At 41.8% G+C, this 13,790-nt stretch overlaps 1 protein-coding gene and 1 non-coding gene across 3 annotated transcripts; both read right to left on the reverse strand.

Moving 5' to 3' along the window:
- Nucleotides 1–937: 937 nt before the first annotated feature.
- LOC129089388 (H/ACA ribonucleoprotein complex subunit DKC1-like) lies at nt 938–8,643 on the reverse strand. Of its 2 annotated transcripts, none has more exons than XM_054596812.1 (15): nt 8,540–8,643; nt 7,294–7,349; nt 7,127–7,213; nt 5,910–6,001; nt 5,561–5,745; nt 5,354–5,418; nt 4,897–5,023; nt 4,611–4,741; nt 4,239–4,382; nt 3,514–3,634; nt 3,201–3,319; nt 3,012–3,115; nt 2,094–2,136; nt 1,608–1,757; nt 938–1,210 (listed from the first exon to the last, which is right to left on the reverse strand). In XM_054596812.1, the coding sequence occupies exons 1-15, from the start codon at nt 8,553–8,555 to the stop codon at nt 1,148–1,150; spliced, it is 1,503 nt and encodes a 500-aa protein (XP_054452787.1). In that variant the 5' UTR covers nt 8,556–8,643; the 3' UTR covers nt 938–1,147. The 2 variants fall into 2 exon arrangements, with proteins under 2 accessions (XP_054452787.1, XP_054452797.1); XM_054596822.1 differs by having other exon boundaries at nt 7,294–7,346; nt 8,540–8,631.
- On the reverse strand, nt 3,391–3,467 carry LOC129097930 (small nucleolar RNA SNORD83). The gene has a single exon (XR_008531577.1). It is a non-coding gene; the product is annotated as a small nucleolar RNA SNORD83 (small nucleolar RNA).
- Nucleotides 8,644–13,790: the final 5,147 nt, after the last annotated feature.

Here is a 13,790-nt window from a genome sequence, read left to right on the forward strand (position 1 = left end):
CCCAAGTTTGTAGGATCTTCACAAAAAATCTTATTCAAGAATATCTCCTCAGGTTTTGAGACATGTGGTCTCTCGAAATACTATATCATATCCAGTCCACTTTAGAGTTTACATTTTTGATGGTTTACACGTTTTTCTTTCCCTCTAAAAATGCCTTTAAGTAAAGCCCATTTTTATAATTTCGACAGATTGGCTGTCTTTGTCCCACATACGTTTTATTATTGGAGGTAAGATTTTAGCATCTGGCTGCTCAGGCTTGGACTTACTTTGACCCATCTTATCTCTAGTTAATTGTCTCCTGTTCCTTCAAAAAATTCTGGTCTAAGCTAAATTTAGTTCAACCTTAAAGGGATAAGGAATGAAAACCAAGTTCTCACCAGCCTTTCTTGAATAACTTTTTTCTGAAGCTGGTAGAGACTTGGAAGGTGTGTCAATCTATACTAATTAGACCATGCCCGATCGAATGGTACCACCCATGACCTTCTATGACCTTGGGAATGGGTTTAACCTTGAAATAGCTCAAGAGGTTCACCGGCCTTTCTTGAATAACTTTCTGTGAAGGGTTAGGGCCGGTAAGGGAAAGGAAAAAAATGAAAATGGAAAATATACTGCTGAACTTTGTTCTTTTTTTTGTCTGAGTAACATGGTCGAGTGCATCCTGATCTGGACTCCATACCGCCACATACCCCCCAGGCCCAATGACACCACAGCCAACGCCCACCACTCAACACCCCAAGGATGAAGAGAACAAACGAGACTCATCACAAGTCACAGGCACCGTGTCAACGTCCATGACTACAGCTCCATAAATGAACACTGATGACAAAATTAACCATATTGCAAAACACCAATATAAAAGACTAAATGTGTTTATTTCACCTAAACTGATAATCTATGAAGATCTTATTGATAAAGTGAACACAATTTTATATCTGAATCCATTTTTATATACAGAAAACCAACTTTTATTTTCAAATTAGACTTATTGTTCATGTATTTACAGCTGAAAGAATTTTTTTAATATAAAAACAAAAAACAGTCCTCTTTTCTTTGCGCGTCCATTTAAAATTCCTAAACGCTTAGTGTTCAGAAAGGTGTGTCAGTGGGCGGAGTCACAGTTTCCTGTCCATCTGTTGATCCACCGTGGTCACTCTGGCGAGTCGCCGTCTTTTAGTTTCTTTTTCTTCTTCTTCTTCTTCTCACTCACAACCTACAAGATTCACATTACAATTCACTATTAATACAATTATATTCAACACATCTGAAATATGGCCGTTTATTTCCAGAGGTCAGTCTGATGAACTGATTATTGTTTTAAGTTTAGAGCTTATTCTTAAATCTAGTGGGGATCATTTTGTAATAGTCAGCTGTTCAATCATTGAAGATAATAAAAAATATTCAGTTACCAGTTCACTGATTTAAGCAGATTAAATTTAACTAGTGGACGTCACTTCATGTGCAGATTTAATATTATGATTATAATATAATATCAGATCAGTGATCACACGATTGTTTTTAAGTGGTTTTAAAGATAAACATGGAGTTCCTTAATTAGTTTGTTATATTCACATGGATGCCTGATTAAAACCTTGATAGTAATTTCTCACCTCTGTCTCAGGCTCCGCCTCCTCAGGCTCAGCCTCCTCCAGTTTCACCCTCTTCTCCTTCTTCTTCTTCTTCTTCACCACCTCCTCAGCCGTCAGCGTGCTGGGCGTCGTCGTTGCTTCGCCGTCGCTTTCCGTCACCTCCCTCTTCCTCTGTAGAGCACAAAGGTCAGAGAACATCAGGCAAGTCTGCTCTGAATGGACGACATGTGGCCACTGTCACAACCAGTGACGCATGACATCATGCGATTAGTGACCAGTGACAACACCTAGAGGTGAGTCAGTGAACTGCTGGTGATCCTTTGATTGAGCGATTGTGATCAATAAATATTGATTATGTTAGGAATTGTTCTTATTAGACAAATTAACCAGCTTTAATACATGCTGCTGAAACAGTTGTAAAGTGGTAATCATGTACACATTTATACTCTGATCTACAGTGTACACAACCTATTCATATACTTGTGTTTTTATTGACATATAGTTTACCTTGGCTGAAGTGTCACATGACTCCGCAGTCGCCTTGGAAACACTGTCAATCAAAACAAAAACAGTTTAAGAAACAAGATTTTAATCTCAACATTAAAACTGAACCTGCAAAGCAATGTGACATCACCACGGTCAGTGTGACATCATCACTTATTGTTTAGTTTAAAAAGCATTACAGTGATACCAGAGTACTCCATTCATCCCCAACATGTGACCCAGAAACAGACGGGGATCAGATCAAACACAAAGACCTTCTAGAAGGAGTTTAGAAGAACCATTAACTGCCACAGTCTGGTATCAGTTGATCACATTTACTGGTGATATTAAGAGTAATAAGGACAATCACATCTCATGTATACAATCCCAGTGCTAGAAAGGTCAAACTAAGGTCAGCCAGCATGGAGCCGCTATTTTGACCTCATCTTTCTCTTTATCATCATTTGAACTTTAAGGGTTACAGTCTGTCACTAAACCACCATGTGACCATTTAAAACAGTCTGTCACTAAACTACCATGTGACCATTTAAAAACAGTCTGTCACTAAACCACCATGTGACCATTTAAAACAGTTTGTCACTAAACCACCATGTGACCATTTAAAACAGTCTGGCCTGATACCAGATCATCAACATCATCTGATAAGTCTAGTAATAATTAAATTAATAATAACAAACTTAATTCTCAGCCAAAGGGAATAAGGAGAATGTTAAATATTTGAGGTATCAGCCTGATGACATCACTGTTCTCAGGTGAGCTGCAGCTCAGCAAGCAGCAGAGTGAAGAAGCTCAAGCCTGAAAGTTCCTGTAGCAGACTGACTCCCTTAGAGACCACGTCAGATCAGTAAGGGATAACTGTCTGCACATGAGATACAACGAACACACCTAACTACTGGCCCCGCCCCCTCAGCTGAGGCTTACCTGTAGTCCACGTATTGACTCTTCCAGTCGTTGGGCGTGCTGCCGTTGGCCTTTCCGTGTTTGTCGAGGAGTCCTTTCTGAATCATCATCTTCTTCTGACTGGCCTGAAGAAACAAGCTGTTAGTTCCGAGACTAAATGTGTAAAGAACCTTTATTTATCATCATGAAGCGTCACAGTTCAGGTGTTACCTTCGGACCTAGACCCCACTTCCGAGGATAGGTGTCCCTCTCCATGATGACCCTCTTAATCTTGGCGACAATGCCGTGATCACACGTGGAGATCACCGCCGTGGTCATCAGAGCGACCGCTGGAGGAGAACGGCCTCGTTAAATAAAGTCACATGCGATTGGTTCATATGTTTGTGTGGAAATATTCATGAGCCATCAGAAAAGGGTGATAGATAGCAGGTCATCACGGCCCGAAGGCTGCTGCATCTACTGAGCTCATCATGTGGCCACACACACACACACGCACGCACACACACACACACACACGCCTCACCTGTGCAGATGGCCTCTCCCTTGGTCGTTATGACAACGATGTCCTGGTTCATCTCGATGCCGTCTTCGTACCGGAGGACACCCGGCAGCATGATCTTGGCTCCGTAACAGATGGCGTTCACCTGGAATCAACGGTCAGAGCGCTCAGGTGAGTCTCATGAAGGAGCAGATGAACAGGTATTTAATAAATGAATGAATATTTGATGGTATATGTCTCCACCTGCTGGTCGACGGGTGTTTCAGTTCATGTTGACGGAGTAAATTTAAATATATACATGCTTTTTATTTTTTGAGATAATAGATCAACTCCACCAACCAATCAGAGCTCGGTACGTAGAACATTAAAGACTTAGTCACAGGTGGTTATTAATGCTATAAAATAATATGTTTATTAAGGGTTGCTTATGAGAAAAGACAGGAGGAATTATTCTGTGAAACTGACTATGATCAAATAAAATATAAAAAACATAATATATTAATAAAGGTTCATTGAGCTGCATTACTGAATATAAATATTAGTATTCGATTTGTTCAAATGTAATCTGGTGATCCTCTCAGAAACTAATAAATATTCAACGTTTCTAATGTATATATATATATATATATATATTATATATATATATATAATGTTATATATATATATAATATTATATATATATATATATATATATATATATTATATATATATATTATATATAATATGTAAGTGAGAGGAGGAGGACTCACGGCGCTGTCCTTCATCACCAGACGTTTGTGAGACACCAGCAGCTTCTCCAGAGGAAACACGACTCTCCTCAGATACGTTTCGTCTTTGTTGTGGTCAAACTGCCACTGAGCATCCAGAACGTCGTGCATCGTCACCATGTGGTCCTGAACACACACAAACAATATATATATGAGGGATGTTGTGATGATGTCATCAGCAGAGAGCGTGATGTCATGATGATGTCAGCAGCAGTGATCCTCCAGACCCCACAGAGGATCAGGTCTGGACCTCCGCTGCAGGTTTCTGTTCCAAAGTCTAATTAACAGACCGGCACCGAGCAGCAGGCCTGAACTCAACACTTTGAATGTGACATCACAGGAAGTGACACTGACCTTCTCTCCCAGCACTCCAGAACGGACTCTCCTCAGCTCCTGCATCTGACCTCCGACCCCGAGCATCAGGCCCAGGTGGACACACAGAGTCCGGATGTAAGTTCCTGCTTCACAGCTCACCCAGAAGATGCCTACAACGCAGAACCATGTGACCTTGACATCAGTGCGATGCTGACATCACCGCGACCCCGACAGCGCCGACATATGACCCCCATTAAACCAGTAATAAAAATATAGAGAGTACTTTTCACTACTCTGTCAGATGTGTATTGATTATCGATCTTACCTAATCTCCTCTCAGGGTCGTATTCGATCAGTTTGCTTTCATAGACTGTCCGAACCCTGAGTTGACGTTTCACGGCGGCGATCAGCGGCGGTCGCTGGAACAAAGCGCCCGTCAGCGTCTCCAACGCCTGCAGATAGAAAGGGCGTCAGCAACAGTCACATGACAAACACACAGCCAGCCAATCAGAGCAAGCCCCAGGCCAGAGAATGCGTTTTCTGGCATGATTGGATCATTTTCTAAAAATCAAACTGTAGATTTCTGTACAGACCATAATTATACCATCAAATGTATCTTGTTTCTATATAGGAAACCTTAAAATAATGTTAGAATAATTATAATAATGTTAAAACAGGAGCTCTGGCATAAATCCACATTCCTTTCTGTTCCTGAATGAATTTCTAATTTAATGTTTAGTTTCTGAGTGACCGTTCATGACGTAACGAGTAGTCGGACTCACCCGGGCCAGGGTGTGCTCGCTCTCTATCGCATTGTGCAGCCGAACGATCCCCACATACTCTTTACCTGCAACACACACAGAGAGTAGTGAGGGGGGCTGCTGGGTTTTACTGTGCTCACACGCCTGACAGCCGGGTGGAGACATTCAGCACCACGCAGATTAATAACCATCAGTTACAGAACAAACAGGAAGTGGTCATCTCTGTACCCGCGCTCTGCTGGGACTTGACCAGTCGTGTGGCTCGATCCACACAGACGATCAGGCAGCCGGTGACCTTTGGGTCGAGCGTCCCGCTGTGACCCGTCTTCTCGACCCGCAGGATCCTCCGGATCCACGCCACGACCTCGTGAGACGACGGGTTCGCCGGTTTGTCCAAGTTGATGAAGCCCGACCTGACAGGAAGTTCAATCAATGGTTAGCATGCGTCATGACATAATCCTGGATGTTGTTAGCGTAGCATTACATGATCCTGGATGTTGTTAGCATAGCATTACATGATCCTGGATGTTGTTAGCATAGCATTACATGATCCTGGATGTTGTTAGCGTAGCATTACCTGACATAATCCTGGATGGTCCTCTTCAGAGGGTTGCTGCCGTTCGGTAGAGGAGTGTAATGAGCCGTCCGGATGTTCAGTTTATCAAAATTCTGCACAAAACAAGTTTAAGTAAAATGAGACTTCAGTTTTATAACGAGGACTAACTAACTGTTCTTCTGTTGAACTTGTTGCTCAACATCAAACACTAAGCTTCAGATATTATTTATGTATAAACAGAGTCGTCATGGGATCAGAACAGTCAATCGTCTTGGCAGCGGTCAAGTCGCGTCGTTCTCTCTGTGCAGTTTCGGGTCGCCGTCCGGCAGAACGCCAAGACAACGCCGGCACCACGGCAGAGAGGCCCCGCCCCCAGAACGAGGGCAGAGGCGATGACTGGGACAAGATGGCCGCTCTGAGAATGGATAAACTTCTTCATCACTTCACATGCGTAAGACTCGTGTTTATATTACAACATTCCTCTACAACACAGGAAAACTAAATGAACAGATTCATCAATTCTGATGCATGTGTCACCTTCAGGGGACTGTTTACCTGGTTCACCTGTTCTGTCAACAGGTGAACTCAGGCGCTTCACCTTTAGGAACAGGTGAACTCAGGCGCTTCACCTTTAGTAACAGGTGAACTCAGGAGCTTCACCTTTAGGAACAGGTGAACTCAGGAGCTTCACCTTTAGTAACAGGTGAACTCAGGAGCAGGAACAGGTGAACTCAGGAGCTTCACCTTTAGGAACAGGTGAACTCAGGAGCTTCACCTTTAGGAACAGGTGAACTCAGGCGCTTCACCTTTAGGAACAGGTGAACTCAGAACTCAGGTGAACTCAGGAGCTTCACCTTTAGGAACAGGTGAACTCAGGAGCTTCACCTTTAGGTACTCAGGTGAACTTTAGGTACAGGTGAACTCAGGAGCTTCACCTTTAGGTACAGGTGAACTCAGGTGAACTCAGAGCACCTTTAGGTACAGGTTCACCTTTAGGTACAGGTGAACTCAGGAGGTTTACCTTTAGGTACAGGTGAACTCAGGAGCTTCACCTTTAGGTACAGGTGAACTCAGGAGGTTCACCTTTAGGAACAGGTGAACTCAGGAGGTTTACCTTTAGGTACAGGTGAACTCAGGAGGTTCACCTTTAGGTACAGGTGAACTCAGGAGCTTCACCTTTAGGTACAGGTGAACTCAGGAGCTTCACCTTTAGGTACAGGTGAACTCAGGAGGTTTACCTTTAGTAACAGGGGCCACTGTGACGTGTCCAGAGAGGCCACCTTGGACTCGGGTTGGATGAGGAAGTCTCCGCTCTGCTGGATCTCCTGTGAAACAAAAGACACTGTTATCTTCATCCAGAGGAGATGTAACGGGTTCCACGTGACGGGTTCTTCTTCACACTCACCCCAACGTCTTCTTCATTGACTCTCTTTGCCTTTTTCCTCTTCTTCACCGAAGCTGCTGAAACACAATCACAGATTCTTTAGTTTATAAACGTTGTTTTAAGTTAAATGAGGCTCCTAGATTATAAAACATCAGGCAGACTTTCCCAAATCAACTTTCACAATTACTCACATTTCAGCTTCAAACAGAGAAATCAGTGAATGTAGTTTATTCTGAATGAAGGGTTAGTGTTGAACTGATCTTAATAAATGTAACAAACTGCACCTAAATATTAATAAATGTAACAAAACGCACCCAAATATAAACAAATGTAACTAAATATAAACAAATGTAACAAAACGCACCTAAATATAAACAAATATAACTAAATATTAATAAATGTAACTAAATATTAATAGATGTAACTAAACGCACCTAAATATTAATAGATGTAACTAAATATTAATAGATGTAACTATACTAATCACTGACTTTAACTGTTTCAGGAGTTCAGATAATGGAGGAAAGAGAAGCAGCCCACGTGGCCTCCTCCAACACGTGGCCTCCTCCAACACGTGGTCGTTAGCATCATGCTAAGCTAACAGGCTCTGTGCAGATAAAACATGCTGCATGCTAAGCTAACAGGCTCTGTGAAGATAAAACATGCTGCATGCTAAGCTAACAGATAAAACATGCTGCATGCTAAGCTAACAGGCTCTGTGCAGATAAAACATGCTGCATGCTAAGCTAACAGATAAAACATGCTGCATGCTAAGCTAACAGATAAAACATGCTGCATGCTAAGCTAACAGATAAAACATGCTGCATGCTAAGCTAACAGGCTCTGTGCAGATAAAGCATGCTGCATGAAGGAACCTGCTGTGATCCGATACAGAGAGCTGATCAGAGGCATCGAGAACAAGATGAGCTGATCCTCCATCAGCTGGAGATCAATATACATCACTTATAGATATATAATATATATATATATATATATCAGTATATATCTCCATGTGGAGACTCACCGTCTGTGTATATATATATATATGTATATATATCTATATATCAGTATATATCAGTATATATCTCCATGTGGAGACTCACCGTCTGTATATATATATAGTTATATATATATGTATATATATCTATATATCAGTATATATCAGTATATATCTCCATGTGGAGACTCACCGTCTGTATATATATATATATATATATATATGTATATATATCTATATATCAGTATATATCTCCATGTGGAGACTCACCGTCTGTCTCCGCCATCTTCAGCCGACACACTGAACACGAGCTGCGGTCTGACTGCTGAGGTCTGACTACAAGACTACAAGACTACAACCGGCCTTACCGGAAGACTACAACCGGCCTTACCGGAAGACTACAACCGGCCTTACCGGAAGACTACAACCGGCCTTACCGGAAGACTGTTACCGGAAGACTACGGCCTTACCGGAAGACTACTGGAGCGGAGTGTGTCGATCCTAATGTGGTAGTTACCGGAGCTGTGCGCCCCTACTGGAGCGGAGTGTGTCGATCCTAATGTGGTAGTGTGTGTGTGTGTATGTGTGTATATATATATATATATATATATATATATATATATATATATATACAAATATTAAAAGTGACAATTTGATTTATGATTATGTTACTTTGTCCAATTAACTTTTGGTCCCTTCAAAAGGGAGGGACCACGTATAAAATGTCTTGTAATTCCTACACCGTTCACCTGATTTGGATGTAAATACCCTCAAATTGAAGCTGAAAGTCTGCACTCAAAGCACATCTTCATTGTTTCATTTCAAATCCATTGTGGTTGTGTACAGAGCCAAAATGATGAAAATTGTGTCAATGTCCAAATATTTATGGACCTGACTGTATAATACAAAATAATAATAATACAAATAATACACACATAAAAGAATATGTGAAAATGTGAACAAGGGAAGTCAGAGAGATGCATCTCTTTCTCCTTCACATTGATGAGAAAGGTCGGACGTCCCACTGTAGATCCTCCATGTGTTCATCTGTTGTTGATCATAAAAACAAACATGAAGCTTTGTTTTTGTGTTCATGTGTCCGTCTCAGTCTGACATTCTCTGGGGTGTGTGAGACCTACAGTGTGAGACCTACAGTGTGAGACCAACAATAGTTCAATACTTATTTTACCCGATGTATATATACAGCGGGTAAAATAAGTATTGAACAAGTCACCATTTTTCTCAGTAAATATATTTCTAAAGGTGCTATTGACATTTTCACCAGATGTCGGTAACAACCCAAGTAATCCATACATACAAAGAAAACCAAACAAATAAGTTCAGAAATTAAGTTATGTGTAATAAAATGGAATGACACAGGGAAAAAGTATTGAACACATGAAGAAAGGGAGGTGCAAAAAGGCATGGAAAGCCAAGACACCAGCTGAAATCTATCAGTAATTAGAAAGCAATCTGCCCCTTGTCAGTGCAAATGAATATCAGCTGGTTCAGTCCCAACTGATGGCCTATAAAAAGGTGTCTCATTACCAAGGTGTCACACGAGAAACATCTCATGATGGGTAAAAGCAAAGAGCTCTCTCTAGACCTTCACAACCTTATTGTTGCAGAACATACTGATGGCATTGGTTACAGAAGGATTTCTAAACTTCTGAATGTTCCAGTGAGCACTGTTGGGGCCATAATCCGGAAGTGGAAAGAACATCATTTCACCACAAACCGGCCACGACCAGGTGCTCCTCGCAAGATTCTGACAGAGGAGTGAAAAGAATTATCAGAAGAGTTGTCCAAGAGCCAAGGAGCACTAGTGGAGAGCTTCAGAAAGACCTGGAATCAGCAGGTACAATTGTTTCAAAGAAAACAATAAGTAATGCATCAACCGCCGTGGCCTGTATGCACGCTCACCACGCAAGACTCCACTGCTGAAGAAAAAGCATGTTGAAGCTCGTTTAAAGTTTGCTGCACAACATTTAGACAAGCCTGTGAAATACTGGGAGAATATAGTCTGGTCAGATGAGACCAACATGGAACTCTTTGGATGCCATAATACACCCCATGTTTGGAGGTCAAATGGCACTGCACATCACCCCAAAAACACCAGACCAACAGTGAAGTTTGGAGGTGGAACATCATGGTGTGGGGCTGTTTTTCAGCATACGGCACTGGCAAACTTCACATAATTGAAGGAAGGATGAATGGAAAAATGTACCGAGACATTCTTGATAAAAATCTGCTGCCATCTAGCAGGATGATGAAGATGAAACGAGGGTGGACATTTCAGCAAGACAATGATCCCAAACACACAGCCAAGGAAACTCTCCATTGGTTTCAGAGAAAGAAAATAAAGCTGCTAGAATGGCCCAGCCAATCACCTGACCTGAATCCAATAGAAACTCTATGGAAAGAACTAAAGATCAGAGTTCATAGAAGAGGCCCACGGAACCTTCAAGATCTGAAGACTGTTTGTGTGGAAGAATGGGCCAAAATCACACCTGAGCAATGCATGCCACTAGTTTCTCCATACAGGAGGCGTCTTGAAGCTGTCATCACCAACAAAGGCTTTTGTACCAAGTATTAAATACATTCCAGTAAGCGTGTTCAATACTTTTTCCCTGTGTCATTCCATTTTATTACACATAACTTAATTTCTGAACTTATTTGTTTGGTTTTCTTTGTATGTATGGATTACTTGAGTTGTCACCGACATCTGGTGAAAATTTCATGTCAATATCACCTTTAGAAATATATTTACTGATAAAAATGGTGACGTGTTCAATACTTATTTTACCCGCTGTATATCCTAAAGGCCTCATTGAGAGATAGGAGCCTCTGCTCACATCCCTTCACATCGTTGGTAGAGACACCAATGTCTTCACAGCTTTGATCCTAATGGCTCCGTAATAATTCTACTATGATATTCTATATACCTCATGTCTCTACATTCATGGGCTGCTGTGCATGCTCAGTGGGATTCTGCTCCTAAATCAACCTCAAGTTTACTCTGTGTTTCTTCCAGTTGTGTAAGTGTTCTGATCTTGTAGCTCACAGCAGTCCGAGGTCAAATGTTAGAGTCTAATGTAAACATCAAAATAAACAACCAATGCTGATTATAAATAAAGACTTTTAATTTATATTTATATACTGTAAACATATCCAGAATACATGTAGTCAACATGATTGTACATTATAACCAGATAGAATACATTTTCCATATTCGCATTGATATTTGAAGTATGCAGATCAGTTATCGCTTAAGATACGTCGCAGTGCTTTCTTTGCAGATGGAAGAGTATTCAAAGAAGTTATCTGGAAGAACCCCATCATGCAGTATATTGCAGAGAAAGCTGGTGAGTTGTCAACCCAAACAAAGAGTTTAAGTTAATTTTTACACAAGCAGAGAAAACAGCATCTAGATTCACGTGGACTACAAACCAACCCAACCCTACAGATCAATAAAGTCTGATTTATTCTCAACGAGAAACATATGTAAGTAAACAAAACATACATTTTTATAAATCTAAGCTTTCTGATGGAATCCCTCAAACAAATGTTGTTTTTTATCTTTAATTAATTATTTATTGTGACTGCAATGTGACTGAGGATGTAAATGATTAGGAACCGTTTGATTCTTCTTCTCTGGTTGCATATTTATAGACTTTTAATCTTCAATCTTTACTTTCTGGAATCAGTACTGTCACTCTGTTATCATTTTTACACATAAGACTCAACATGAACAATAATCAGCTGTTGGTGTTTCCCAGGGATAGAGTTTCCTGATTCGACTCGGTGATGTCACAGTTTTACTTCCATACACTCCTGTCATTAGCTGTCCACCTGCCTGTCACTCTGTCTCTCAGTTCACTCCGGCCACTCCCAGCTCCACTTCCAGCTCAGCCCCTTCTCTCTCACCACACCATCCCTCACCTAATCAGTATTACTCAGTGCACCTGTCTGCCACACCCACCTCATCAGCACAATCCCTCTCACCTGCTCACTCTGCTGCACCTACTCCCTCCAGTATTTAAACCCCAGTCTCACACACACTCTCTGCCAGATCGTTCGCCGCATTCATGCCAGACCTTCCAGCAATTTCTAGGACTGACTTCCCGTTGCCGACTCTGCCTGTCTGGACTTCCCTGCCTTGCCTGTGCCCCGGTCAACGACTCAGCCTTCTGTCCCCGACCACCAGATTCCTACCTTGCCTTTGCCCTCGTTAGCCGCCTTAGCCTTCTGTCCCCGACCACGAGTATAGCCTCTGCTTCCTCTGGTTTCCGTCTGCCTGATCCCCTGCCTGTTTCCCTGACGGCTTAGCGTTTCCTTATAGGAATTCACGACGTGAGTCTGACCCTGCCTGTTTGTCTGATCCTGCCTGTTTGTCTGCTGTATGTTCCGCTTTCAATAAAGCTGCTGCATTCAACTCTGTGTCCTGCCGCACTGCTTCTGGGTCCACACCACACCACACCCATGACAGGTGATGCTCATTGAAGTTTATTTTCATGGACAATAACAAGTTCATGTAACAAATGAAGACGTGATTTCCATCACAGCTGCCAGCAAAACTTGGTGTCTCCTTAACTGCTGGTATTAGGTCTGAAGTGTCTCTGCAGTTTTACTGTACATCTCAAACAATCAGGACAAAGTTGGACAAAGCTTTGCTTTCTGTCCTTGACAAACCTAAAGCCCCATGGGATCATGAGTGTTGGCTCGACGTTTGTACATCAGGAATCGAGCTCCATGTGTGAACTGTCATACCTCAGGTATCGAGCACACTAAATATATGTGGATCAGTCGGGGAGCTCCAGCCAATGAGAGAGCAGAAACCTGGCGTCTTTAGCCTGCCGATGTTAGCTTTGTTCCATTTGCACTTGTTGTTGTACTCAGGGAGTTGGATGTTTGCCTAAATAAACATTACACAGAGCACAGTAGAGAAAAAGAAAAAGAAATGATGTCTGCCGACGACAACATCAACAAGCATGAGAACGTCTGAGTCATGTCTCATGTGTGTTCTCGTAGCTTGGACCTGTAGTGTGTGACTTCCTGTCACCGGCCAGTCATGTGGTGTGAAAACCATTGTGACTTCTAGAAAGAAAGTTGTTTAGAGTGAAGAGTACAGCAATCTTTCAACCTCTTTCTGCTCCGTCAACGAGGTTGATGGGATTTTGCAAAAATGGTGTTGAATTTAGAACCAACACCATTCAAAACTCTGCATGTGAACCGATCGAGACCAGAATAAAAGAGAACCACCTTAATGTGATCTTTATAGATTGTTTTCATCCATCACATCTCAGCAACCTGCTCCTGATCCAGGTTTGCTGAGGGATCTGGATCACTCTGGTCTGAGTTAAACCAGTTCACATTAACTCATGTTGCTGAAAACTAGCTGCAGATGAATCAGTGACCTCTGAAGGAGCTGATCTTTAGTTTCAGAGAGCTGAAGCACGACTCTCCAGACTGAAATGGATCTGTAGCAATCCAGTACATTATTATAGTAAACTAGTGCCTT

Source organism: Anoplopoma fimbria, chromosome 1 (genome assembly GCF_027596085.1).
Source record: "Anoplopoma fimbria isolate UVic2021 breed Golden Eagle Sablefish chromosome 1, Afim_UVic_2022, whole genome shotgun sequence".
Classification (NCBI taxonomy): Eukaryota; Metazoa; Chordata; class Actinopteri; order Perciformes; family Anoplopomatidae; genus Anoplopoma; species Anoplopoma fimbria.

Excerpts from the sequence above, each read along its gene's own strand:
- LOC129089388 (XM_054596812.1), bottom strand. Across the intron at positions 6,002-7,126 it reads AGTGGCCCCTGTTACTAAAG|AATTTTGATAAACTGAACAT; the intron begins GTAAACCTCCTG and ends TGTTTTGTGCAG. Across the intron at positions 5,419-5,560 it reads CAAGTCCCAGCAGAGCGCGG|GTAAAGAGTATGTGGGGATC; the intron begins GTACAGAGATGA and ends TGTGTGTTGCAG.